Source organism: Heteronotia binoei, chromosome 6, assembly GCF_032191835.1.
Source record: "Heteronotia binoei isolate CCM8104 ecotype False Entrance Well chromosome 6, APGP_CSIRO_Hbin_v1, whole genome shotgun sequence".
Taxonomy (NCBI): Eukaryota; Metazoa; Chordata; class Lepidosauria; order Squamata; family Gekkonidae; genus Heteronotia; species Heteronotia binoei.
This window is the reverse complement of record NC_083228.1, coordinates 42851447-42878862: the sequence shown is the minus strand read 5'-3', so window position 1 is coordinate 42878862 and position 27416 is coordinate 42851447. Positions and strand designations below refer to the sequence as shown.

The following is a 27416-nucleotide window of genomic DNA, read 5'->3' as shown; positions in this document are numbered from 1 at the left end:
GGCTGCCCAGTCATCTTTCATAGAGAGCCAGTTTGGTGTAGTAGTTAAGAGTGGCAGATTCTAATCAAGAGAACTGGGTTTGATTTCCTACTCCTCCAGCTGGGTGACTTGGGTCACTCGCAGCTCTCTCAGCCCCATCTACCTTACAGGGTGACTGTTGTGGGGAGAGGAAGAGGAGGAGATTGTAAGCCACTCTGAGTGAAGGGTGGGGTATAAATCCTACTACTATTACTGCTGCTACTATTACTACAACATCATCATCATCATAATTCCCCCCCGCCCCCCGCAGAGTGAGGAGGAATTCAAACCTAGTTCTTCCAGAAGCTAGTCTGGTGTTATGAGCACCACTATAATCCTGGAGCAAGTGGTTATAATCCTATAACCACTATAATCCTGGAGCAAGACAATACAAGTTGTCTTCATATTGTGGTTTTGTTGTTTGTATGTTGATAGCTAGTATTTTAAATTTAAATTTTAAATTTAATTTAAATTTTAAATTTAAATTTTAAATAAAAATAAGTTTTATGTTACCTTAGTGTATTTATGCATAAAGCTGGGCTAGAATTTGTCTAAACAAATGCAGTATTTAAATCTAATGAGACTAAATTAAGGTGTTTTTAAAATATTTATTTATTTTACAAAATTTATATCCAGCCTTTCTGCCCTCACAAGGGCCACCCAGGCAGCTAACAAATTAAAACATACATGGTAAAATCACATTGAAAAAGGTATTGAGTAATTTGCCTAGCTTAATGATCGTTTCTTTCCTTTTTCTTCCATCAAAAACCAACCTGCAAAACAAAGATTTATTAATTGTTTCCTTTTAGAGAAACCCCACCAATGAAATGGCTTAAGAAATGGCTTTAGAAACATCCCAATTGTGCCTTTTGCATTTGATACTTCTGCCACTGATCTCTGTTTGGCTGTGAAATCTCTTCAAAATTATCTTTCTATCCCAGGAAGGACACTGAAAGTCCTGCTGCTGTAGTATTAGGAAGTCCGATGTTTAAAAATGGATTAGGGAAATCCTGGAGCAAGACTGTGAAGGTAGCTAAGCACACAGTTATTGGCTATGGTCAATTGAATCCCAAATTGTTGTTTGGATTAAATTGAGTGTAAGATATTGTGGCCATTGTAGGCTTTTCAGTTGAAAAATACATAGCCATCGCTTTTGCCCATCCCATCAATAAACACCGTAGCTCCATCTTACATTGTGCCTGCAAAGCTGAACTAAACTTGGTATGGTATCTAATAGAATAACTGATGAATATATGAAGATGCCTTATACCAAATCACACCACCGCCCCATCTAGTCCAGAACTGCTCTCTCTGCAGCAGTTCCATCATCAGATGTCATTCTCAGCTTGGCTCTTTGAGAGCCTTTAATTGAAGGTGCAAGGAGGATTAACCTTGGGACTTTGTACCTGCAAACTATATTCTCTGCTATTGAACAGTGGTCCCTCCATGGTTTAGAAGCCTCTGCTAGCACAGTTCTGTGACCATTTCCTAAATTTGTTCTAACTGAAAAAAAAATGTGAAAGAAGGAAGGGGAAATAAGAATGATTATAGAAATTAAGAGAAAGAGACTGACAGGAAGGAGAAGAGGAGAGGAAAATAAGAGGAGAAACAGAAAGAATATTTTTATTGCATAAATGATTGTTGAGGACACACCTCCCCAGCCATTTCATTTAACCAGTAGTTGTGAAGTCATCTGTGGGCTATGTCAGCATATGCTTGCTAGTAAGACTTCAGGCTGGAGTCTATTGCAAGTGATCTATGACAGTTCATGATCTGTGACAGTTCCTGACAGTTTCCCTTAGCAGGTGCATACCGGTTCTGTCCAGAGTACTTGTGCCTATGCAGAATGACTCAGCACTGTGTGCTGATTGGTGCTTCTGTATAACTGTATGTACAGTATGTCACAGAAGTGAGTACACCCCCTCACATTTTGTAAATATTTAAGTATATCTTTTCATGTGACAACACTGAAGAAATGACACTTGGCTAAAATGTAAAGTAGTCTATAGCTTGTATAACAGTGTAAATGTGCTGTCCCCTCTGAATTACGCAGCACACAGCCATTAATGTCTAAACTGCTGGCAACAAAAGTGAGTACATCCCTAAGTGATAATGTCCAAATGGGGCCAAAGTGTCAATATTTTGTGTGGCCACCATTATTTTCCAGCACTGCCTTAACCCTCTTGGGCATAGAGTTCACCAGAGCTTCACAGGTTGCCACTGGAGTCCTCTTCCACTCTTCCATGACATCACGTAGCTGGTGGATGTTAGAGACCTTGCGCACCTTCACCTTCCATTTCAGGATGCCCCACAGATGCTCAATAGGGTTTAGGTCTGGAGACATGCTTGGCCAGTCCATCACCTTTACCCTCAGCTTCTTTAGCAAGGCAGTGGTCGTTTTGGAGGTGTGTTTGGGGTCGTTATCATGTTGGAATGCTGCCCTACGGCCCAGTCTCTGAAGGGAGGGGATCATGCTCTGCTTCAGTATGTCATGGTATATGCTGGCATTCATGGTTCCCTCAATGAACTGTAGCTCCCCAGTGCCGACAGCACTCATGCAGCCCCAGATCATGACATTCCCACCACCATGCTTGACTGTAGGCAAGACACACTTGTCTTTGTACCCCTCACCTGGTTGCCGCCACACACACTTGACACCATCTGAACCAAATAAGTTAATCTTGGTCTCATTGGACCGCAGGACATGGTTCCAGAAATCCAAGTCCTTAGTTTGCTTGTCTGCAGCAAATTATTTGCGGGCTTTCTTGTGCATCATCTTTAGAAGAGGCTTCCTTCTGGGACGACAGCCCTGCAGACCAGTTTGATGCAGCATGTGGTGTATGATCTGAGCACTGACAGGCTGATCCTCCCACCCCTTCAACCTCTGCAGTAAGACTGGCAGCACTCATACGTCTATTTCCCAAAGCCAACCTCTGGATATGACGCTGAGCACGGGCACTCATCTTCTTTGGAAGACCATGGCGAGGCCTGTTCTCAGTGGAACCTGTCCTGTTAAACTGCTGTATGGTCTTGGCCACCTTTCAGGGCCTTGGCAATCTTCTTATAGCCTAGGCCATCTTTATGTAGAGCAACAATTCGTTTTTTTCAGATCCTCAGAGTTCATTGCCATGAAGTGCCTTGTGGAACTTCCAGTGACCAGTATGAGGAAATGAGAGTGATAACCTCCTCCCCCTTCACATCTGATACCTTGTACCACTAACGAGTCACATGACACCAGGGAGGGAAAATGGCTACTTGGACCCCATTTGGACATTATCACTTAGGGGTGTACTCATTTTTGTTGCCAGCAGTTTAGACATTAATAGCTGTGTGTTGCGTAATTTTGAGGGGACAGCACATTTACACTGTTATACAAGCTGTAGACTCACTACTTTACATTGTAGCCAAGTGTCATTTCTTCAGTGTTGTCACATGAAAAGATATACTTAAATATTTACAAAATGTGACTTCTGTGACAAACTGTATATAACTGTGAATAGCTTGTACAGTGTATCTCTGCTCTCAAACGTGTTGTCTGGCAAAGCACTTTGTCAAGTATATACCAGAATAACGAAACTTGTAAATAAATGTACATAGTTAGCACAAGTCAATTGTGCTATCTATTATTAAGCCTCACAAATCCAGAGCATACCAGCGAAGACGCCAACAGCTAATTCATAAAGTATCATGGGTATTATATGTATGATGGGAGTTTTCTGTCTACCAGACACACACAGGCCCAGTTCTGACTGCAGCTGTGGAATGTGGGAAGTGGACTTCAACCCCCCTCCCTGGGACCATCTTCTAATCCTGAAGTGGCCCCAGGGGCACTCCATTTGTTCCTGTAGGAAATTTACATGAATTATAGCCTGGTTGTGTGTGTTTTGTTTTGCCTTCAAGACACAGCTTCATTATGGCAACCCCCTAGAGTTTTCAAGGTAAGAGATGTTCAGAGGTGGTTTGCCATGGCCTTCCTCTGCATAGAAACCTTGGACTTCCTTGATGGTCTTCCATACAAGTACTAACCAGGAGTGACCCTGCTTACCTTCTGAGATCTCTGGTTATATTTAAGTGCTAGAATTTGCTCTCACTCCAACCGGCTTTCAAGTTGAGTCCCAATATATCAATTAATATCCCACTATCAATCCAGTTTTATATGAGGTAAGAGTCAGATTAAAATTATTTATTGCCATTCAGTGAGACCTGAATACTAAGAAGAAGCACATGAAGCAATTTACAGTAGCCCAAGAATTAATTTTGTATGTTTGTAAATTTGTTTCAGACGGCCCTGTCTCGGTAGGAATGAGTATGGATATAGCAAGCATCGATACAATATCAGAAATAAACATGGTATAGTATTTTACATTTTTCTTATTCTTGATTCATTTCAGCAAGGAGCTTTCTGTCTTCATTGCTTTATATCATGTGTAATAACATTTTGTTTTCAGAGTGAAGACCTGGCACTGCATGTGTTTGTTTTAAAAGTGTTCAGGACAATGTGGCCTATTTTCTAGGGCTCAGTTCAAAGTCCGCACATTTTGATTGAATGATATATACTGACTGTTTCTAGTAGTATCTATTTATCTAAATAGCTTGGAAATTTTCCAAATGCTCCTGTAATTACAGTTATTTTAAAAATCTTTATATTCCACTTTTCAATGAGAGAGAACAGAAATCAGTGCTAGCAAACAATCCCATGAAGAATAGTAGTAGTAACACTACATAGGAGACATCTACATGCATAGAGCTTCAGGAGATGGAAACCAAACAAGACAACTCCAACATGATTCAAAAGCCTCTAAGAAACCACATACGTTTACTGCATGTTGAAGGAAAAGTCAATTGATTATCAGAGGATATTCCGTAATTATGACCATGTTTCTCAACATGTTTCGTCTCAGGCAGTGAGGGAATACAGAGGTCTTAAAGATGGATAAATTATACTGCAGATTTATAAGAATAAGTTGGGGTTTTGGAAATACAAGGAACATGATTAATTTCAGTGCCCAATGAGACTTAGCTTATTTTTCTACTGTTATATTAATTTTTTGTACTTTATTTATTCTCTACTTTTCTCCGCAATGGAGACCCAAAGAAGGTTACAATATATTTGTCCTCTCTGCTTTTTCATCACACCAACCAGGGCTTTTTTTCTGGAAAAAGATGTGCTGGAACTCTCGACAGGGAAATGCAGGAGAAACACATGGGATTCTTTGAAACAGTATAATTTTCATGTGCTATGGAGATATCTCTACTTTAAAGCAGTTTCCAAACTTTAGACATGTCAGTTCCTTTTTGGGTCTTGCTTTTGGTGCCTAATGCTGAATGATGACCTTGAAGCAACCCTGTTTTAACATACTTTATTGGATCAAAGACTGTCATCCTCTCTTGGTGCCCCTCGTGAACTTTTAGACATTTTTTGAGAATTTTGTTTCCATTAAGAGGTTCCAGAACTCCATTCTGGAGTGGAAAGAAAAGTGCAGCTAGAGAACACAAATGTGGCAAAAAGGACTGCTGTTTTCTTTCCCATTACAGTCTATTTTGCAAGTTACATTGGACATGAAGATCTTCTGCAGTCAGAGGGATGCATGTTACTTGTGTATTTAGCTCATTGTACAGTCATGTCCAAAGGAGAACCTGTGAAGAGAAGATGCATAGGCTTGAATTGGTTGTATAGCCTGGAAAATGTCATTGTATAGCTTTTCCCTTTCAGCATGATAATTCTGCACCATTGATTAGAAGCAGACGTGACCATTCTTTTTGCTGACCATGTGGCACAATCTGTTCCTTATTGATTAGTAAATTGTTGTTTCCAATGCATCAAATTAATGGATACATTCTTAGTTTCAATATTTTGAAAAATGCTGTACTGTCTTCCTAGGATTACACAGCTACGATATTCCTAAGACAGCGGTGGACTGATGAACGCCTTTGTTTTGAGGGTAACAAAAGTTTAAGCTTAGACGGCCGCCTTGTAGAAATGCTTTGGGTACCAGACACCTTTATAGTGGATTCAAAGAAGTCTTTCCTTCATGATATTACTGTTGAAAACCGTCTAATAAGAATATATCCCAATGGAACAGTCCTTTATGCCATACGGTATGTTCACCACTGATAAGTAATTGTGCTTTACCAAAAGTCTTTCTAGGATTGATTTGTAAGTGTATTGGCCATTGTCAGACACAGTTCACTTCTGCTGTATCAGATATATGGTCACAATTTGTCTTTTGGTTCTAGATTAATACTTCCCCTGACTGAACTATTTTCCAGGTATGGGGCCTGATGTGCATGTGGAAATCCCCATTTTGTAAAGCTTCCCCAATCATTTTGGGGTAGGTGTGAGCATATATATATATATATGTCACAAACTACTTCTGTACTTCACATCTTGGTTGCTATTGGAACACCCTGTCAGTAGAGACCATTATTTTAACACAAGTGCTTCCTCATCTTTATGTTAGCCCATCCATTGGGGATCACATAGTCTGTATGATGTTACTAAAATGATGCCACAAAGCCAATCACATTTCACTATGCAACAATGCCAGAAAGTCTAATCAGAGGGAAGGTTGTGCTTCTGGCCGTCATTCTGAATGGGCAATGTAAGTTAGTTTGTTTTTTTAATTCACCTTCCATGTTAGAAAAAGGAAGAGCTGACTTTGTCAGTGCAATCCTACACAGAGACTCACTGATTTCAGTGACCTGAGTAACTCTGCATGGGATTGCATTATAAGTGAAGCAAAAGTACATGCCTAATCTCATTTCAGCCACCAAATATTAAAATGTAGTGGTTATCGAAATCAAATTAGTTATACAAACATCTAATATTAAATATATATCTCAGTTTGGTGTAGTGGTTAAGTGTGAGAACTCTTATCTGGGAGAACCAGGTTTGATTCCCCACTCCTCCACTTGTGCCTGCTGGAATAGCTTTAAATTAGCTATAGCTCTCACAGAGGTTGTCCTTGAAAGGGCAGCTGCTGTGAGAGCCCTCTCAGCCACCTCACAGGGTGTCTGTTGTGGGGGAGGAAGATAAAGGAGATTGTGTGCTGCTCTGAGATTCGAAGTGGAGAGTGGGATATAAATCCAATTTCTTCTTCTAATATTAAATATATCTAATACTATCTAATGTTAAACATATGTGCTACTTCATGTAAAGAAAGCATAGGGGAACAAAAGTGATCAAGTCTACCCCCTGCCCAAGAATTTCTATCCCTTTGTTGAGGTACCAAACAAGATTCCTGCATATTCTTCCTTTGTGTATGCATTTGAGCCCTCCCACCATAGCTTTCTTTGCCACCCACAGATGTTTTTATCTAGTGCTAAGACAGTATTTAATATACAATCCAAAAGCATCAGAACATCCTGAGTTAGAAGGTGCAAGGACTTCTCTTGGTTACATACAGTCTGGTTCCCAGCTAAAAAAAAAGCCTTGGTATTTATTATTATTAGTAGAATGTGGCAAAGCTCCTTCCAAAGGAGACGGGGCAATCATAATTCTGGGTCTTTTCCAGCTTTCTTTTCATACATCAGCTAATTTTTTTTATCCTTAGCCATATGTTTTGCCTACAAAAAACAGCTCAAATAAGCAGGATAACTTGATTCTATTTTGGGTGCTCTGGGTCACTGCATAGATTGTAACCATCTGCACTTTGCTTTTAAAGGATAACCACAACAGTTGCGTGTAATATGGATTTGACTAAATACCCTATGGACAAACAGACATGCACCTTGCAACTGGAAAGCTGTAAGTCGCTTTATTGTTTGTATAGGAGAGAAAGAAAATTGCTGTATTTGAAAGGATGGATTTGTCATTAGGCAGAGGTTGCTATAGGTTAGGATCCTGCATGTCCACACGGTAGTTAGATTAGCATAATTTATGACTTAGTGTTGGGGTGTGGCAGCTTCAAATAGGTTCTTTGTACTAAGGGCTTCACATTGAAGTAGTAATATATGTACAAGCAACCACATGGGTCGCTTTATTGTTGCCTATGCCAGTACCACACCTACACTGAGGCCACTAGGAAAGTAACCAGGAAGATCTAGGCAACTTTTGTGGATGCCGCTTACATGTGTTCTGTTGCATCATGGAATTCTGATTACCCAGAAGCAGTTTTTCAGCATCAACCATTATTCATTAGTAACATCTTTACTGGGCCTGAGAACACCTCTGTGAGGGATGTGCTAGTTGTTCTCTTGCTGATTTCCTTTACAACTCCACACTGTTCAGATCAAGAGTTGCTGTTTCCTGTTAGTATTACAGCTGTTAACTTTATATAGTGCCTTGAAGTGGCCCTGTGTAAGCAGGGTAGAAAGAAATCCATAGGAAAGCAGTTTTAATACCACTGCTGGCCCATAGCAGAAGCAGGAATGTGAATCTCTAATTGGAGGATTGCAGTGATGGGAACAATGGCCATTGTCCTTGTTGTGGAGAAATTTAAAATATGTCTGCCCACATTTATTAATTGCTATGCTCTTCTTTTGCCCTGAATCATCCAGGTCACTTGCCCAAGCTAGCTTGATCCTGTCGGATCTCAGAAGCTTAGCAGGGTCAGTCCTGGTTAGTATTTGGATGGAAGACCACCAAGGAAGTCCAGGGTTGTGCTTGAAATGGATAACCCAGGCAGACCCAATCTCATCAGATCTCTGAAGCTAAGCAGGGTTAACTCTGACAAGTACTTGGATGAGAGATCTCCATGGAATACCAGAGCTAAGAGGGCAGGGGTAGGCTTTATTCAGCCACCTCTCTGAATATCTACCAGGCCTCCAGTAGGGGACAGTCACCAGAGGTCACCATGACTTCCAAGTGTGCGCATGCGTGCATACACACACTTGCGCCAGTAAGGGACAGTCACCAGAGGACACCATGACTTCCGTGTGTGTGTGCATGCACACACACACATGTACATACACATATAAATACTGCCCCCCCCCCCAAAGGAAGCGCAGGGTTGCAACACAGAGGTAAGCAATGGCAAAACATCTCTGAAGTCTTTTGCCTTGGAAACTGTATGAGGTTGCCATAAGTTGTCTGTCACTTGACAGCACTTTCCACCAAGCTCTTCTTACAGCTACAAATTCCTTAGTAATGGGAAAACAAAATCTACCCAGCTACAGTTACATATGGGTGGGTGTGTGATTGGGTGGATAGATGGATGGATAGATAGATAGTGCAGGGCAGGTATATAAACATTTATTCTAGGTAGGGTCAGTACTCTGTTCTGTTTCCCTTTTCACAGTCAAACTAGTTACTAGTGCAGTTTGGCTCCAATACTGTGCTGTCAGGCAGCATAAATCCTATTAGCAGTCTGAACACTGCACAGAATTATAGTCCTATTCATGACATCAGGTATTTTCTCTCAGTGGCCTTGGTTTAAAACTTCTGAAGAAGAAAAAAGTACATCAGCTCAGGAGCCACCTTCTCTCAAGTGATGTCCCAGTGTTGTATTAACCATTGTTTTCAAAGGTGCAAATGTGTTGAAGATATAGTGGCCGATGCTATCAGAGTGTCGCAGTTTTGCGCATCATTTCTGCCACTGTTCATGCATGTAAAACTTGATTGCACAATTCTTTACATAAACTAAAATGCAAATTCATTTCCAAAAATTAAGCAAACATTTCTTGCCTTTTTCTAAGGGAGCTTGCACTATTATATTCTCTAGAATCTCCTAATAAACATTGGGATGCATACAGCAGAATTCAGCCCATTTCTAGGGAACATGAACATAATGATACCAATCGTAAAGTCTTATAAAATGGCCATCTAGTGGGGATACAAAGAATATACAACATAAAAAACTATCCAGATAAGGTATTTCTGTTAGAAGATGTATTGCAGCTCCCAGATGCTGACTTGCATTGTTTACTATATAACTTGTAAAACCTGTATAATTCTATTCAGTGGTTTAGTGATCTTTTATCAGTTTTATAAATCAAAATGAATACATTTTTCCAGGGATTTTTTTTTTTAGCAAAGAAAGCCATATATGCCTTACTTGGTATGTAACTTGATACCTTGTTTCCTCTGTTGAAATTATTGGGAAAACCCTTGATGGGGTTTAAGTGAATTAAATCTACAAAATATTTTTCCTTTTCAACCAGCATTTGTCCAGTGAGGGTTGCATAGTAACAGAGTTTGGTGGATCGCTCCCATAAAAATTATGAAGTATAATTAATCCTTTGTCTCTTTAAAAGTAACTACACAGATTAGTAAAATAGGCTATGCCCAGTATGTTTTCCAATTACATCAACAGAACCTGGTATTTTAAAATTTTTAAAATTACTGTTACAGGGATTGTATCACTCCTTTGCTGAAAGATCTGCACTGTCATCCGTTTCTAGGTACAATTCAAAGTGCTGGTTCTCACCTCTGAGACCTTAAACAGCTTGGGGCCATGGTACCTAAGGAACTGTGTCCTCCCAGATAATCTAGCCCATCAGTTAAGATCTACCTGCTCTCTGTAGCTCCCCACCTTCAGAGATGAGGCTGGTGGTGACTAGAGACAGCACATTTTCTATGGTAGCATCTTGCTTTTGGAGTGCCCTCCCCCATGAAGATAGATCCAGGTGGTTAGCCATGTTGGTCTGAAGCAATAGAATAAAGTTAGAGTGCAGTATCACCTAAGACCAATAAACCTTTATTCAAGGTATGAGCTTTTGTGTACATGCACACTTCTTTAGAGTTCAGTGAATTCATTCAGAACTTTATTCTCCCCCTTGAGATTTGCTTGTTGCCTACTTTACTTTCTTTAGGTGCTAGGTTAAAACATGCCTCTTTAAAATCCAAGCTTTTAATGAGGGGTTTTATCTTATGTGTTTTTTGCTTGTTATATGGATAGCTTTTAATGATTATGTCTAATGGCCTGTGTTTTTAATTGCTGGTGTTTATATTGTGGTTTTAAATTGTCTAAAGCAGTTGTCTAAAGAAGCAGCATAGAACTTTCTCAATCAGAGATGGTTCCCTCCAGGTCAAGCATCAGAAGGATTTAATTCATGGCGGAGAGAAGGCATATTTCGTATAATTGATAAAGGCAAAATGTATACAAAACAAGTATTAGAACAAAAACTGGGACAAAAATAATGTGTTATAGATACAATTAAAGCATTTGATAGTCACCACAGTTGATACAGACATTGCAAAGATCTCTGACGATATTTGAACAGTTTATAAAATAGTCACATAACAATCTAAAGGGATATTAGCTAAATATATACCATACTAAACCAATTGGTAGAAGAGAAAGTATTGCTGTATCAAAAGCAGTGGAATAGAGATTGCTGTCAAGATTTCGCAAACACTGAATGGGAGGAAATATGGACCACTTCTGGGATAACATCTAGAGATTTTAGTTGGATTCCAATCAGTTAAAACAACGATGTGTTTGAATCTTCCACCAATTACGTTAAACAGAATAAAGATTATATCCCACTTTGTAAGAAGATTTGCAGGAGTAAAGCAGACTTCCTTCATTGCTGGTAGAAATACAGCCCTTTTGGTGTAATGTTAGACAACAGATAAAATATATAAGGATAAACTATAGACCCTTTACCAGACATATTTTTCTTAAATAGAGGAATAGATCCTAAGCTAAATAAGCAAAAAGCTGAATTAATAGCAGTTTTAATATCTAGTGCTAGAATAACTTTAGTTGCCAAATGGATAGACCATTTCCCACCCACCATAAAACAATGGCATGACAAAATTTGGGAACATTTCATTATGTACATATAATATTTCAAATTCATCCATTGATCGATGTGAGAATAAAGTGATAGCAATATGGTATCCACTTTTGAATTATATGGCAGAGCAAGATATAGTTCCAAAAATCCATATTATAAAAATTTAATGTATTTTTAAATACATTATTGTACCTAAATGTATATGTAAAAGTATCAGATTTTTTAATTGTATTATTTTAGTTGTTTCTATAAAAATTTAAAATAAAAAAGCAGCATAGAAATGTTCTAAATAAATAAATGCACTTATTTTGGGAACTCACAATTTGGCCCAAGGAAGTTAAAATTCCCCATTCACCTGCAAACAAAGCATTTAAAAATGACCATCTGTCATTCATAGAGCATATAAGCATTTCTACCATCTAAAATGGTCCATGAGATTTGATACTTAGTTTGCTGAATGGTTCGGGATGGGGAGGCAACCTCTGAGAAATAACTGAACACATTAACTGGTCTGTAATGCTCTACTCTGTTAAAAAAAAAGGAAGAAAAAGATACACTGCCACATTTCCTCCCCTCGTTCAGTTTGCACAGTTGTTGGGTAAACAAGTGCCATCTTCTACAATTATGCTTTGAATATCAATGTGCATCTGTCAAAACATTAATATGAATGAACAGGATTTCTAGAACTAAGGAAACCATTATATGGAAATAATGCGCACATTTGGAGAAAAACAATATTTGCCAAATAACTCCTGGTTAGAAATAGCTTTATAATTAGTTTACAGATGAATATAGTGACCCAAAAGGCCATTACATTCAGTAGGACTTATGACTTTGTAAGCACTTGCTAAATTGCAGCCTTGATTGTTACAGTGCCCCCTGTTATGATGACAGCAGCATCCTACAATGGCAACAACTTCTGGTGACAAATTTATCTGGATGTGTCACACCCCTCATGCCTCATTTGATATTATACTTCAAACAGCTGTGTAAAAGAGCTCATGATTTTATTTTATTTTATTTCAGACTTGGAAGGGACCACTATGGTCATCTAGTCTAGCCCCCTGCCAATGCAGGAACTGCAGCTATACTATCCCCAACAAGTAAGTATCCAATGGATACTTAGAAAACTCTGTGCTACAGAGCTGGCAGGAGATCACTGTTCATATCCCAGCTCCCCTATGAAGCTTCCAGGGTAACCGAGGGCCAGTCAGCTGACCTACCTCACAGGTTGTTGTGGGGATACAATGGAGACAGGAGAATCCTGTATGTTATCCTGAGCTTCTTGGAGGAAGCGTGAGATAAAATGTGCTATATAGATAGGGATTTGCTTTGGCAGTATTTCAGTGGAATTTGCTACCAAGTGTATTGAGAGGGCTACAACTCAAGGATACATTTGATTGGGAAGTTTTAGAATTGGATGCACCTTTTTAAAATCACTGCCATCCCTGACCTTTCTTGACAACCCCTGCATTACAGATGTGGGAAATCACAGCCCCCATGCATGTTTTGTAGCCCGAGACCCTGGAGGCCAGTGTAATTTCTCTCAAGCTAAATTGCAGGAGTTTTCCAGCCAGGCAAACCCTTAAATGACTTCTGATATTCAGGGATTTGCTGATGTAAATTATGTTTTGAGCAATGATTGACTGAGCTGTACAATGACACAGAATGTTCATAAATATTATTGCTGTTCAGGGAACAGAGCTGTCAGAATGTTTTTGGTCAACTTCTATGAAGGAAAGTTGTTGCTCAGTAAGGATTGCAACATCACAGGAAGTCTTGGAGATAGAGGAGTCTTTGGGAGGCAGTCTGAGATTTGGAAGAGGTCCTGGGACAAAGAGACACTAATGGGCAGGGAGCCCCAAAGCAAATGGCTTCCAAAAAGGCTGCAGAGTAAGCAATCGTATAGACAGAGAAACGGCAAAGGTATATATATATATGGATAAGACAGAATGGTACATTAAGCAGTTTAGGTTTTTGCTTGTGCAAACAGCTGGTTAAGTGCTATGGATTATTTTGCTTTAAAATATCTTTATTTACAGGCTTGGGGAGTAGATGGAGGAGAAAGAAAACTGAGGCAATAAGGACTTAGTGGTGGGCAGGAAACTTATAGGCACTTTCAGGGTGCGGTCAGACGTTACACTAAAAGCGGATGCATCATGCTCCAATTTGAACCGCCCAATTTTGAATTGGCACATTTCCGATCAGATGACCACTCCTGAAAGAGAGCGTTCCTGCACTGGTCCCGTATTTGAATGATCAGACATCGCAGACCTGTATCACTTCTTCCTGTGGGCATGTGCTTGCTTGAAATAACAAGTTCCAGCAAAACCTGGAGCGGAGAGAGAAGCAAACATGCGCACACACTTGGAGGGGAGGGGGAATGAAGAGATCCCGATTGCCTTTTTCTTCGCCTCCTCCCAACACACGAACACACATACACACCCCACACACCTCCCGCAGTGGGTTGCAATCTCTTTGTTGATGTGGTCGCTCTAGAACTCAAGACATTTGTAGATGGATGACGAGGGAAAAGGACTTGGGTTCGGACCTCAGGCAGCGAGGAGGCGTTTGCAGGAGGCGTGCTTTCCACGCCTCCTGCAAACCTTCCCCCCCTTCCATTATTAGTGTTATTGTGGATGACAGATCACTTTCCAAGAAAGAAAAGCAGCCCTTTCCAAAACTTTTTTAAAAAGAGAGAGTCGAATCTGGATGATGCTCTTTTATTACAGGGTGAGCTGAAGGATGCAGTTAAACTTTTGGAAGAGAGTGCGTGGGGAAGCCAGAGCATTTTCCTGGAGAATGACAATTTCAGTGCGTGTGTTTGGGAAAAAAAAAAAGCCTGATGTAGCTGCAATGCATTTCATGCAGTAGAAAAACAGCTGTTGTGGGAAGGAATCCTTGAGAGGGGAGGGGGGAGAGAAGCCTAGCCAGACGCATTCAACCTGCCGATCAGCAGAGAACTACTTTCAGGGAGAAGTGGGACTTGACGTTGACACATGGAGATCCCACATAATGGGGATATTATATTCCAGTTCCTCTAAAAAAGAAAGATTCTGCTCCCATGTAGCCCGTATTGACAGGAAAAATGAACTCTGCTAAACGGTTATGTGGTTATGCGCACGCATGAATTTGTCTGTTAATAATGGCGCCAGAGATGGTCGCAGTTTGAGGGAAGTGCAAAGCGGCTGCATCGCGGATGAGCCGTTCGGACAGAAATAACCCGATTGTATGCCGCACCAAGCAGGAAGGACTGGACTTTCTTTGGGGTCAAATTGCAGCGAGATCAATCTGGGGCAAGTCGGGATGACTACGAGTTGCTGCCGAGTAACGGATGTGGAAGTCTGAACGTGCTCAGGAAATCCGAATGAGAAATGTGCCTGTGTCGGAACTAAAGGAGCGTCTCAACGCACCCTCACACGCATAAAATAACATACTTTAAATCCCCTTTCAGTGCACTTGACAACTGGATTTTGCTGTGTGAAATGGTAAATCCACTTGCAAACTCACTGAAGTGGATGAAAACTGCATTATTTAGCATGTGTGAAAGTGACTCCAGAGGGTTAATAGGTCTAAAACCAAGTTCATGTGAGGGCTGCTGTAGCTTTCATATAGGCATTGCCAGTTTGTGGTCTCTGCTGTCACAGCAGCATTATGATCTTTCTCACAAATAAACCTGATGATGAGTAAATGTGCTCTAGACAGTTGGGAACTGGTGAGCATCAATTCAGGGTACAGCTTGAAGGAGTGCCTAAAGGGAGAAACTGGTGCAGGGAAGATGGGTTTTCTGATAATTTCTGTTTTCCACACCCAGATTTCTTTTAGTGTCTCCAGCGTGTCATCTATATATTTAATTCTGAATCTGACTCCAGGGTATGGATCAAAATATCCACACAACGGAGCAAGGAAAAAATGTGGGGAAAGCCCAGGGAAGTCACTTTAAGGAAAAAAAATGCTGACTGAGATCTAATGAAAGACTGTCACAAGATCTGAGCCATTTAGGGAATTTTCAAGAGGGGCTAGAGGAAGAGAGAAAGATTAAAAAAAAAAATACCATGAAATATTGAGGATCTCACATTTACTGTTCAGTGTATTCCTGTTGGCTAATCATTGACTAAAGACTGGATTCTCTTGGCCACTGGTAAACTAAATAAAGTTGATGGGGACTTCATTAAATTATACAAGAGAAAATGCTATGCTTGCCTATTAAATTAATTTCCTTTATTTACTAATTCCTCTCTTTTGTGTTCCCTTCCAAACACAGGGGGTTATAACACTAACGATGTCATGTTTTACTGGACAAGAGGAAATGATTCTGTTAAAGGTTTGGATACGATTCGATTGGCACAGTATACAGTAGAAGATCACTATACCTCTGTATCTGAAGCTGTCTATGAAACAGGTAGATAATTCTTGAAACCAGGGCTCTTTTTCTAGCAGGAGTTCCTCTGCATATTAGGCCACGTCCCCCTGATGTAGCCAATCCTCCAAGAGCTTAGAGGACTCTTAGTACAAGGCCTACTGGAAGCTCCAGGAGGATTGGCTACATCAGGGGGCATGGCCTAATATGCATAGTTGCTCTTGCTAGAAAAAGAGCCCTGCTTGAAACAGACTTGTCAGTAGTCTTCCATGTACATAAAACCATGCCAAGGACTTGCTGAAAATCCCTTCAGTCAGAGTTTCCCAAACAGGAAGAGTGTTGATCACACCCTTAAATTTTGTGTGTGCTTCAGTTTGATTCCAGTTCAGACCAATAAAGGTAGAGTAACCAAAGGTTCTGTTCTGGTTCACATGTGACTGTTTGCTTTTATGGTTGGGCCAAGCAAGCAAATAGGTCTAAAACTGTTACTACTATGCTGTAGATGCTATGACAGATACTAAAGGATAAGTGATTATAACTACTTAATACATTTGAAATACTTATTTTATTTGGTATTGGAGGTCTGTTATGCATTTCTAACAAGACTGGCTTAGATTGTTTGATATTCACTATTACAACTTTCTGAAATTTTTCCCTAGAAAATATCCTACAGAGTACCTCTTTCACATTGGATCTTTGTGGTGATAATGTGAATTTTAAAATCCCTTTCCACAGTCATGTTTATACAGCTGATTGCTACACACCAACTATGGGGAAGAATCTTGAAATAAGAAGGTGGGGAAGATCTATGGCCACCAGTATCTTCTGCTGATGGATAATTGGATCCAAACATATATATATATATATCTTAAAATTTAGGATTTCATTTGATTGTCAGATCTAAAAAGAAAATCACACCCATATTTTGTGTTGGATATTTGTATATAACTGCAGCAAACATGACTGTAGGAGCTTATGTTGCAGTTGAATTGAGTTGTGTGCTGCAAGAGAGTGATTAGAACAGGGAATTCACTGTGAGAGGCTGTAGTGATGGCCACAGGAGTTAATAGCTTTAAAGGGGAGTAGATAGATCCATGGAGGGTAGGTCTTTCAGTGGCTACTAGCCATGGTGACTGAGGGGAATCTCCACATTCAGAGAAACTAAACCTCTGAATCCCAGAGCCAGGAGGCAACAACAGGGAAAGGCCTCAGCCTCTATGTCCTGTTGTTGGCCTTCCAGAGGAACTGACGGACTACTGTGTAAAGCAGGATGCTGGACTAGATGGACCATTGGTCTGATCCAGCAAGGCTCTTCTTCTGTTCTTAAGTTGGATTTGTTGGGTCATTGTATTGACTGCTCATTCAATGTGAAAGTGTCTTCATGCTGCATTGAAAATATATCATTTACTTGCTTTGGTGACTTATTACCGAAGCCTTGATTTTTCACAGAGCAGCATTTTAAAAACTGCCATTTAATTTACAGCAGTGTTCTCTGCATCACTTTTATCTATAATGAGCATGGCAAGGAAGTTTCTTTTAATTTATTTAGGCACTTTCAGCACACTTTTCTCTGCTCATTGCAGACACAAAGTAACTTACAGTACCAGACAAGAACAACAGAAAACGATCAGTTACACAAAAATGTACATGCAAGTTGTTGAACAAAAGTATCTGCAGTCAATAAATTAATCCTTCAGTTGGGATGGGGTTTTATATAATATATAACATAGTTGGTTCAAAGCATTGCAGAGACAAGATCATAGTGAGGACAGCTCTTTATTAAGGGAAGCATTGTGAAGACTGCTTCCAACAAAGACTGACTAAGGGCTTGTGGGCCAAACCTATATACAACTCTAATCTCCCGTGCTAGCTTTCCACTGGTTCATTCAAACAGGCAGGGGCCTGTGATTGGTGCAGGGCGGCAGGTATTTGGATCCCACTACCCATTGTTATACAGTCCCCAAGCTCTGCTTTCCTGGCTCCTATGAGCCAGCAGGAAGTACATACTTTAAGGCACATACATAACATCCCTCCTCCCCGTGGTGTAGAGTGGTAAAGCAGCAGTACTGTGGTCTGAACTCTCTGCTCATGACCTGAGTTCGATTCCGGTGGAAGCTGGATTCAGGTAGCTGGCCCAAGGTTGACTCAGCCTTCCATCCTTCCGAGGTCGGTAAAATGAGTACCCAGCTTGCTGAGGGGAAAGTGTAGATGACTGGGGAAGGCAATGGCAAACCACCCCGTAAAAAAGTCTGCCGTGAAAATGTTGTGAAAGCAACGTCACCCCAGAGTTGGAAACAACTGGTGCTTGCACAGGGGACCTTTCCTTTCCTGGGATGGGGTTAGAGCAGGGGGCAGCAGCAGTCTGCCCTGGATTGCAGCCATGTCTTTTTGACAGGCAGGCAGGCGCTTGAAATGTTAAACTAGAATTTATTTCTAGAAAGTTCACATTGCTGGGCTGAGCATTGATTTATTTACAATTTATAGTAAACATTGATGGCAAAGGAAGGCATGTGATAAAATGTGGTAGAAGACATTATTCCTCCTTTGCCCTTAATAACAATCTCTTAATCTTCTGTTTTGAATAGTTTTGGCTGCTCATGTGTGTGCACTTATGCAAATAATTGCCTGGAAGCAAAGCTTAACACATTTTTAATTTGCTATTTTTAAATTATTGAAAGGGTTTCTTGAAGCAGTACTACTTGTTTTCCATTTTTTAAAATGAGTTGCTGTTTTATTTAGTAGCAGTAAAGCACAGTTCATGTTATTAGGTGTTACCTGTGACTGGGTTATCTGTTCCAATTTTTTTTTGTTTTCTGTCACCTGCTGTATGTGAGTATAAATTTATGGCTTTTTGTTTTGTATTATAGAATACAGACAAATGTTTTAAAAAACAGAACGTGAAAAACAGCTGTATAAAAACACAATACATGGGTAGGAAGAGCCACACTGATCTTGGAAGCATGGTTTTTACAACTGTTAACATTCTTGACCTCAGGAATCACAAATGGAAGGAGAGAAATGTAGCAGCTACTTCTGGGTACCATTGGCCTTCTTTCTATAACAAGCCTTATGTCGTACATTACCTGAAAAGATATCAAAAGGTGACCTCTGTCTTCCTGCAAGACTATTTCTAAATAGAGTTGGCATCCTCCGGGTGGGGCCTGGAGATCTCCCACTTTTACAACTGATCTCCAGCTGGCAGAGATCAGCTTCTAAGGGTGGCATTGTATCGTGCTGAGGCCTCTCCCCTCCCCAAACCCTGTCCTCTCCCAGCTCCACCCCCAGAGTCTCCAGGCATCTTCCAACACAGATCTGGCAACCCCACTTCTAAATAGGGACCTCTCTCTCTCGGCTTGACTTCGCGAACGAAGATTTAAGAAGGGTGCAGTAGTCCACGTCTGCTGCAGGCTCGCTGGTGGCTGACAAGACCAACGCGGGACAGGCAGATCCGGCCACAGTGGCTGCAGGGAAAAGTCTGATTTGGGGTTGGTGCTGTAGCAGTGCGATTCTTCCTCAATCTCCTTTTGTCCTCAAGACCAGCTATGCGTGCATTCTCAAAGGAAGAGACAGCCTGGTGGATGGTATGCCTCCATGCTTTGCGATCTGAGGCTAGGTCAGACCACTGGTGATGGTTGATGCGACAGGTGCCAAGGGATTTTTTCAAGGAGTCCTTGTACCTCTTCTTTGGTGCCCCTCTATTTCGATGGCCGGTGGAAAGTTCGCCATACAGAGCAATCTTGGGAAGGCGGTGGTTTTCCATCCTAGAAATATGCCCTGCCCAGCGCAGCTGCGTCTTCAACAGCAGTGCCTCGATGCTTGTTACCTCCGCCCTCTTGAGGACTTCAGTGTTGGTCACAAAGTCACTCCAGTGGATGTTGAGGATGGTGTGAAGGCAGCGCTGATGAAAGCGCTCAAGGAGTCGCAGGTGATGACGGTATAAAACCCACGATTCGGAGCCGTAGATGAGGGTTGTCATCACAACCGCTTTGTAAACATTGATCTTTGTGCCTTTTTTCAGATGCTTGTTGCTCCACACTCTTTTGTGCAGTCGGCCAAATGCACGGTTTGCCTTTGCCAGCCTGTTGTCAATCTCCTTGTCGATCTTGGCATCAGGGACCTGGAGATAAGTGAAAATATACCAGAACGTAATTGAAGGCTTCCATGTACACCATGCTTGATTACCAAAGTGTACATTGCCAGGGTTTGTTCCTGATTGCTTCCTATATGCACTAGAAGGAACAGTGGAGAAAATAACCTTTCAACTGGAAGTTACCCCCTGGAGTCTCAGCTACACAAGCAAAACTAAAGATCTCAAGGTGCCACAGGGGGCTCTGAAGGGTGGAGGAACTGTCAGCGATGCTTAATGACCTAAGGATTAGTTTGTTAATGTTTTTCTTTGTATACTTTCTCCCATGATCAAAAAATCAGGCAGAACTTCCTTTGCATAGCAATTTCCAGCATATTTGTTTAGTTTATAAATCATAGCTCAAGAATGGACTGGGATCTTTAACTTCACAGAATGTTCAGGGCTTTCTCTCTTTCTATTGAGCATTTTGTTTGAAAAGGAGATTGTTATGACTGAGGTCTTGAAGTAACTAACTCTCATTATTAGGCCTGTAAATGTATATCAAATTGTAGCCCTACTATGGAGAGCAGCAGGCATCTTGCGCCTTATATAAATGGCATCTGCTTGCATTCCTCCTCTCTGCTGCTTCCAGCTAGTAATCAAAGAAGGCTAATAATTCCACAGCGATGTCCGGAGAGAAGTGGAGCCTGTTCAGCATTCTAAAAACAAATACAGGCCTGTTTTTGAATTAATTCCTTCTGTCTCATGACGGAAAAGCAAAATGGAGGCCGCTGTTCACAATTGAATAGAAGGACAGAATTTTCCAGTGATAACTAAAGTATAGCCAGGAGAATAATTTCTTTATGTTTTAATTTTTTTAGTCTTCCTTGTTTTCATGTTGCCCCTTAGCACACAAATAGAAGGCAAATATAAATCCTTCAACTTCTGCCATGTGCAACAGTCCAATTGGCTTTTTAGAAACTACTCCATAGTAGTCTATAGAAAACTGTGTCCATCTCTGGGCATAATAATTCCCAAGACAGCAGCATTTGCGTATTGTATGAAACAAACATGGCTTACATGTGATCCAGAGTAGGGGTGTGCAAAAATAAAATAAAATACGGAATTACACGGATTTGGAAATACACGGGCCGAAAAGATACAGAATACCGTGTATTTCCTATTACCGTACTCGGAATAGCCGCCTATACGATAGATGTGCAGCTATTTCCGAATATATGTCCCCATTATACCCTATGGCTATTGAAATCAATGGCAAAATAGGGTATATTGGAAGACGCCTGGAGGGGAGGGGGTTTGAGGGAGAGCCCCCAAATTTGCAGGAGACCTTCAAGGGACTCTCCCCTACAAACCCCCCATGTCCCAAAAAGATTCGGCCAGGGGGTCCCTATCCCACCATTATACCCTATGGGCCATTGAAATCAATAGCAACATAGGGCATAATTAGAGGCTACTGGGGGCAGGGGGTCTGAGGGAGAGCAGTTTCAAAAAATAGCACTGCTCTGTGATTGGCCAGAGAACACTGTTTACTTGGATTCCCAAGTGAGCAAAAGAACAACAATGTTGCTGATGGCTGAGGGATTAACCCAGCCATCAGCTACACAACAGCCCTGCAAAGCATGCATTTGCAATGCATTTTGCAAATGCATGCTTTGGATTGGCTGCTGGGGCTCCTATCCCCCTCCCCCTCCCTCCCTGATCCCAGGGAGGCTATGGGAGAGGCGGGAAAGGAAGCAAGCAGCTCCCCTGAGGCTGCAGAAGTCCCTTTCCCGCCTTTTCCATTGACTTCCGTATACTTCCGAATATCTATACGGAAGTATACGTGGAGCCATATACGGCTCCCTTTTAATGGCCTGAAAATGGGATTGGTAGTATATGGTGCCGTATACTTCCAAATCAGGGGTGATTCGGTGATCTATGCGGTTCGGCCGAACCAAATGCACACCCCTAATCCAGAGCTGAAATACCTTGGCCCTGGAGCCTATTTTTGATGTTACATTTCAACCATGTAACATATGAATTAGAGTATTTTGAATTACACACAGGCAATGGTATAACTACAGCCTGAGGCTACATATTTGAAATTAGACAGTAGCTAGAGTGGTCTGACAACAGTTCCTTATTCTGTCCTCAGGGGATTCTGGTTCATTTGTTGTGGTTTCCCTTCTGCAGTCTGGTGCTGCTGGGTATTGTGTTCCCAATATCTCCCCTCAGAGACTGCAGATTGAAAGTCACACTGTTCAGAATACATCTGAGAACAGAACGCTGGTATGAATTAAGGCCCGGTGAGACGGAACCAAAATAGCTTCCTTATGAGGATAAACAGTTCTCCTTCCAAATACAGTTCACCATAAACAGCAAGAAAGAGGCTTAGTCCGACTTCTTAATATATGGCTGACAACATCCCCAGAAAAAGGATACAAATCACAAGCAGGTGAACTATTTACTGTGGAATACTTAACTTAGGGCTGACTACAGACACAATAAAATGCGCACCTCCCATCATTCATTCATTCATTCATTCATTCATTCATTCTAAATTCAGTTTTAAACCCACATTCCCCTGGAGAAACTAGGCTCAGGGCAGTGTATAACATAATAGCATATAAAACATCATTTAAAAACAAATTAAAACCAATAAAGCATAATAGCCTACAGTGGTGTTAAAATTTTCCTAATGGTGCTTCTGGTCTCACAGGGAGGCAGGAAGTGAGAGTGCCAAAAAGTTGTTGCCAGAACCATAAAGTACTCTTAAAACCTTCATGTTAAGCCTACAAAGGTGCTTTAGGTGGTGTCTTTTTAAGGACCAAGATGAGCAACAAGTGATGCATACTGGTCCACTTTGTGTGAGAGGAACAACCAGGAATCTTGAAGGGGTTTACCGGTTTATGGCAGCTGAAGATGGGACTCCACCTTTCTGCAAACCTAGTGTATATGTAGAGAGACTAGAGCAAAGCAAAGAAAGCTAGTGGTGACCACAAATAATGGCTGGCAGGCAAGCAAGCCAAGCCAACAGTGATGAAACTTGTTGATGATGCACATCTGAAAATGCCTTAAAAATTTCTGATGCACCCAGTATCCTTGTCACACTTCACATTTATTGCAGGTTGATGTTGTTAGCCGCCCTGAGCCTGCTTTGGCGGGGAGGGCGGGATATAAATAAAATGTTGATTGATTGAGGTTGTGTGATCACATAAAGGATACGCAAATAAGCCATGATGCTATTGAGGCCTGTTGTTAAATATAAATGAGCTTTTATTTTAACATTTATGACTCACAGTACATACAATTAGATATAAGCACACTGAAGAAGGCTATTTAAATAAAGGAAGAATAGCTTGTGTGAGTGTCTATTTATTTACAGAATAGCTGGCATTTCCTCTTTGCAGCCAGAAACAAGTTTCTACTTTGAGGCCGATATGAAAGCAGTCCATAGCTCCCCCTTATCCACATTCCACTAATCTGCCATCCATATAGTACGTGGAAAAATATGCAGATATAGAGCCTTTTTAAAATTTATTTTATAAAAAAAATTCTCTAACCATTCTTGGGAGGGTCACTGTAATTTTAAAAATATACAGCAGCTCAAGAAACTTCTGCAGGATCAGGGTCATTGGATAAGGTCTGTTAATTGGCTGAAACATCCAGGGGTTGTGCTGAGAAGGACTGGGCATCTGTTGTGGTTCTCTGATGTTTTACTGCTCTGGTGTTATTCTTATATTGCTGTTTCTGTGACTTATTTTAGATATTGCTTGACTCACTTTAGTTATTCAACAATAGTTCAATGTTATTCTTTTTGTAAACACCTGATGGGACCCCCACCCCCCACCCCAGGAGAAACCATGCTCAAGCTTAATATGGTATCTTTTGTGCCATACTGTTCACAATCATATCCAGCACTGAATCCCAACCCTTGTGGTTGAAAATTATAAATAGGCATAATGCTGGATGACTGCTGTTCATCATTTTGTGGGTTTCTTAAATGTAAAATGCTGTTAATTAACTGAGGCTTTGCTTTAAAAACTTTTCAGGGGAAAACCATGCAGCACTATCAAAATACTGTCAACTAAATTGCTTGTTACATTTTGCTGTTTCTAACAGGGCACTATCCAAAATTAGTCTTCCATTTTGAACTCAAGAGGAACATTCTGTATTTCATTCTTGAGACTTACGTACCATCCAGCCTACTGGTTGTCCTCTCCTGGGTGTCTTTCTGGATAAGCCAGTCATCGGTTCCAGCCAGAATCTGCATAGGTGAGAAACAAAAGCACATACCCATCTATGAGCACACAAAATGCATTGTCTCACATTACATTGGCAGCATGGGAACTGCAGCTGCACTACCCTTTCCATATCAGTAGAGTAAGAAGAGAAGCCTTGGGCCTTGTGGGAGAAGCCCACATTGCAATTCCTCCCAGTTTGGTGTTGTGATTTGGTGCCAGTTTGGTGTACTGGTTAAGTGCGTGGACTCTAATCTGGGAGAACTGGGTTTGATTCCCCACTCATCCACATGCAGCTACTGGTGTGGCCTTGGGTCAGCCACAAGTTCTCAGCAGAGCTGTTCTCTCAAGAGCAGTTCACTGAGAGCTCTCTCAGCCCCACAGGGTGTCTGTTGTGCGGAGAGGAAGGGAAAGGAGATTGTAAGCCACTCTGAGACTCAAAGTGAAGGGTGGCGTATAAATCCAGTCTCCTTCTCCTCTTCCTCCTTTTGTCCCAGAACTTGCAGGAAGACTTGGTATGTGTTCCCTCCATATAGCTTAGGGCTTTTTTGTATTTTCTGAGGAACATGTGAGTATGTTGCTGAGACAGCAGTCACACATGCTCAATAATGCACTTTCAGTGCACTTTCCAACTGGATTTTACTGTGTGAACTGGCAAAATACTGCTGGAAAGTGCATTGGAAATGGACAGAATGCATTCTTTAGTGGGTGTGATCGCAGCCTGAGTTTCCTATACTATATAAAAAGAGTGGGGAGGGGCTACAGAAAAGTTAAGGGCTGCATATTTATTCCCACACTGAACAGTATTTGTCTTAATTCAGCTGTCCAGTTTAACCATATTTAGATAGAACTTGTGTAAAAATTCAGCCTGAGATGTGCTCCCCTGCATTTGGCCCTCCCTTCCTTGCGTTTTCTTACACAGAGCACAATAAAAGAATGGTGGCTTAAGACTGCCTTTGTTTACCTGTGAAGGGCTTAATCCTTGTTTAGGGTTACTCAGTTAGTGGAGCAAAGATTAGCAATGCCCTAGTATGTGATGAATAGCTTGAGTAAGTCTTAAATGATTGCTCTTGCACTGCACTTTGCACGAAAAGGCAGGGGGAAAGAGAGAGGAACCAGCACAAGCAGGGATTATACACATTTTTAGTTCACCTTGGTGAAGTTGTATGTATAAAAATTTTTGTGTTAAATGCCTACAAGTCACTTCTGAATGATAGCAACCCTATGAATAAGTGCAATTCAAAACATCCTGTTAACAGTCTTGCTCAGGTCTTGCAAACCGAAGGTCTTGGCTTCCTTTATAGAGTCAGTCCATCTCATGTTGGGTCGTCCTCTATTCATGCTGCCTTCAACTTTTCCTAGCATTATCTTTTCTGGTGACTCTTGTCTTCTCATATTGTGATTAAAGAATGATAACCTCAGTGTAGTCATTTTAGTTTCTAGGGTGAGTTCAGGCTTGATTTGATCTAGAACCCACTTATCACAAGTAAAGGTAGATGTGATGGGCTGCACTTTTAAAAAGCTTCAAAGTGCTGTACAGACAGGCAAAAGACCATGAAGGGTTAATTCCTTGAGTGATAGGCTCTTCCAAGAGGTCTGATTGATTAGCATTAGCTGAGCAGGGAAAGCCTTGAGAGCTACATGCTGATGAGAAATTCAGTCTGATTTCAGCTCTAGCTGAGAAGAGTTGAGAACTGAGAGTGTCTGAATTCAGCCCTGAGTGAGAGCAGTTTAACACAGACAGGAGAACTGTGAAAAGTTGGCAAGGACCAGTGGATAGTTTCCATTTGGGCCGAGGAAAGGGAATAGGTCTAGAGAGAAAAGAAAATTCCCTACCCAGCCAAACAGGGAGATAGCTCTGAAGACTGGAGAGATCCCTGGTCTGGTGTGGTTAGAAACTGCCTGTAGAAAACTTAAGAGTCGGTTAAGAACTCAAGATGAGTTCTGGTGTTTCAAGAGAAGGATTTGGGTACTGGAAAGAGTGTACCAGCGTTCTGGAAACAAAAAGAGTCAGAGAATACTGAAAGAAAGTGTACTGGAGTGTTTGGGGGAATGTACTGGAACAAAAGCCTCTTAGCATAAGAAACTCTTATTTGCCTGAAACATAAGAACTTAAGTCTGTGCATGTACTGATTTTACCTCAGAAATTTTACTCCTGATTTTATCTGACCTTTTCCCTCTATGTTGAATAAAACATTTTGTTAATTTTGGAATATAAAAGCTTCTTGAATGCCATTTAAGTCATATAAGTTCCCTCAGGTTCCTGGGCTAGCAGACAGCCAAAATATTGTACTGTGACAGGGTGGGACAGGCAGAATTATTCAAGAAAAAAGAAAACAGACAATTAGGGTGAGTCAATTACAAAAGGGAAAGAAAAATGGAGGGAAAATCATGCCTCTGAGGGAGGGAAGAGGATGGGGACATCACAGTAGCCTGGGTGGGGGGAGGGGAGGGGACAAGGACTTCAGTGTTTATATTCTAACTTTTCCATTTGCCACCTTCATGGAGAATCCATTTGGGCTCTTGGTGTTATATATTATTTAATAGATAACTATCCAGGGGAGCCAGAGAGAGTCTTGGAAGCAGCACAGAATTCTAGAAATTGTCTCAACACAGGAATGCACTACTTGAAACAGAATGATTCAGCTGTGGGCCAAGAGGAATAGCATATATAAATTCCTAAGTCTTACTCATTAATAATAAACAGAGTTCAGTAAGTAAAGTCTGGTTAGTTAGCAATAAAACCAGCCTCCCTAAAATGCTGAAATAAAATAAGGAAACAGATGGAATCAGTGAGTTCAGTTCTGTCTGCTGCGAATGGCAGTGACTCTCCAGGGTCTTCAGCAGATGTATTGCATAGGCCTACTACCCAAGATGACTTAATTAGAGGCACTAGAGGTTGAGTCTGGAACCTTTTACATACAAATTATTTTCCACTGCTGACAGTCTGCAGCAGCTCATGAGGAAAGCAGCCTTCAGGGTTTATGATGGTGAGGATGGCAGGAAAAGTTCATCCTTTGTCAAACTTGGCCTGATAGACCTACCCCAT

The 27416-nt window shown here is 41.1% G+C and overlaps 1 protein-coding gene across 1 annotated transcript in view; it reads left to right on the top strand.

Moving 5' to 3' along the window:
* LOC132573707 (gamma-aminobutyric acid receptor subunit pi-like) overlaps nt 1-27416 on the top strand; it is a 55762-nt gene that overhangs the window by 22181 nt on the left and 6165 nt on the right. The window contains exons 4-8 of the mRNA XM_060241375.1: nt 4301-4368; nt 5900-6117; nt 7683-7765; nt 15965-16102; nt 24249-24401. Coding sequence (XP_060097358.1) covers nt 4301-4368; nt 5900-6117; nt 7683-7765; nt 15965-16102; nt 24249-24401 — 660 coding nt within the window. The remainder of the gene's footprint in view (nt 1-4300; nt 4369-5899; nt 6118-7682; nt 7766-15964; nt 16103-24248; nt 24402-27416) is intronic.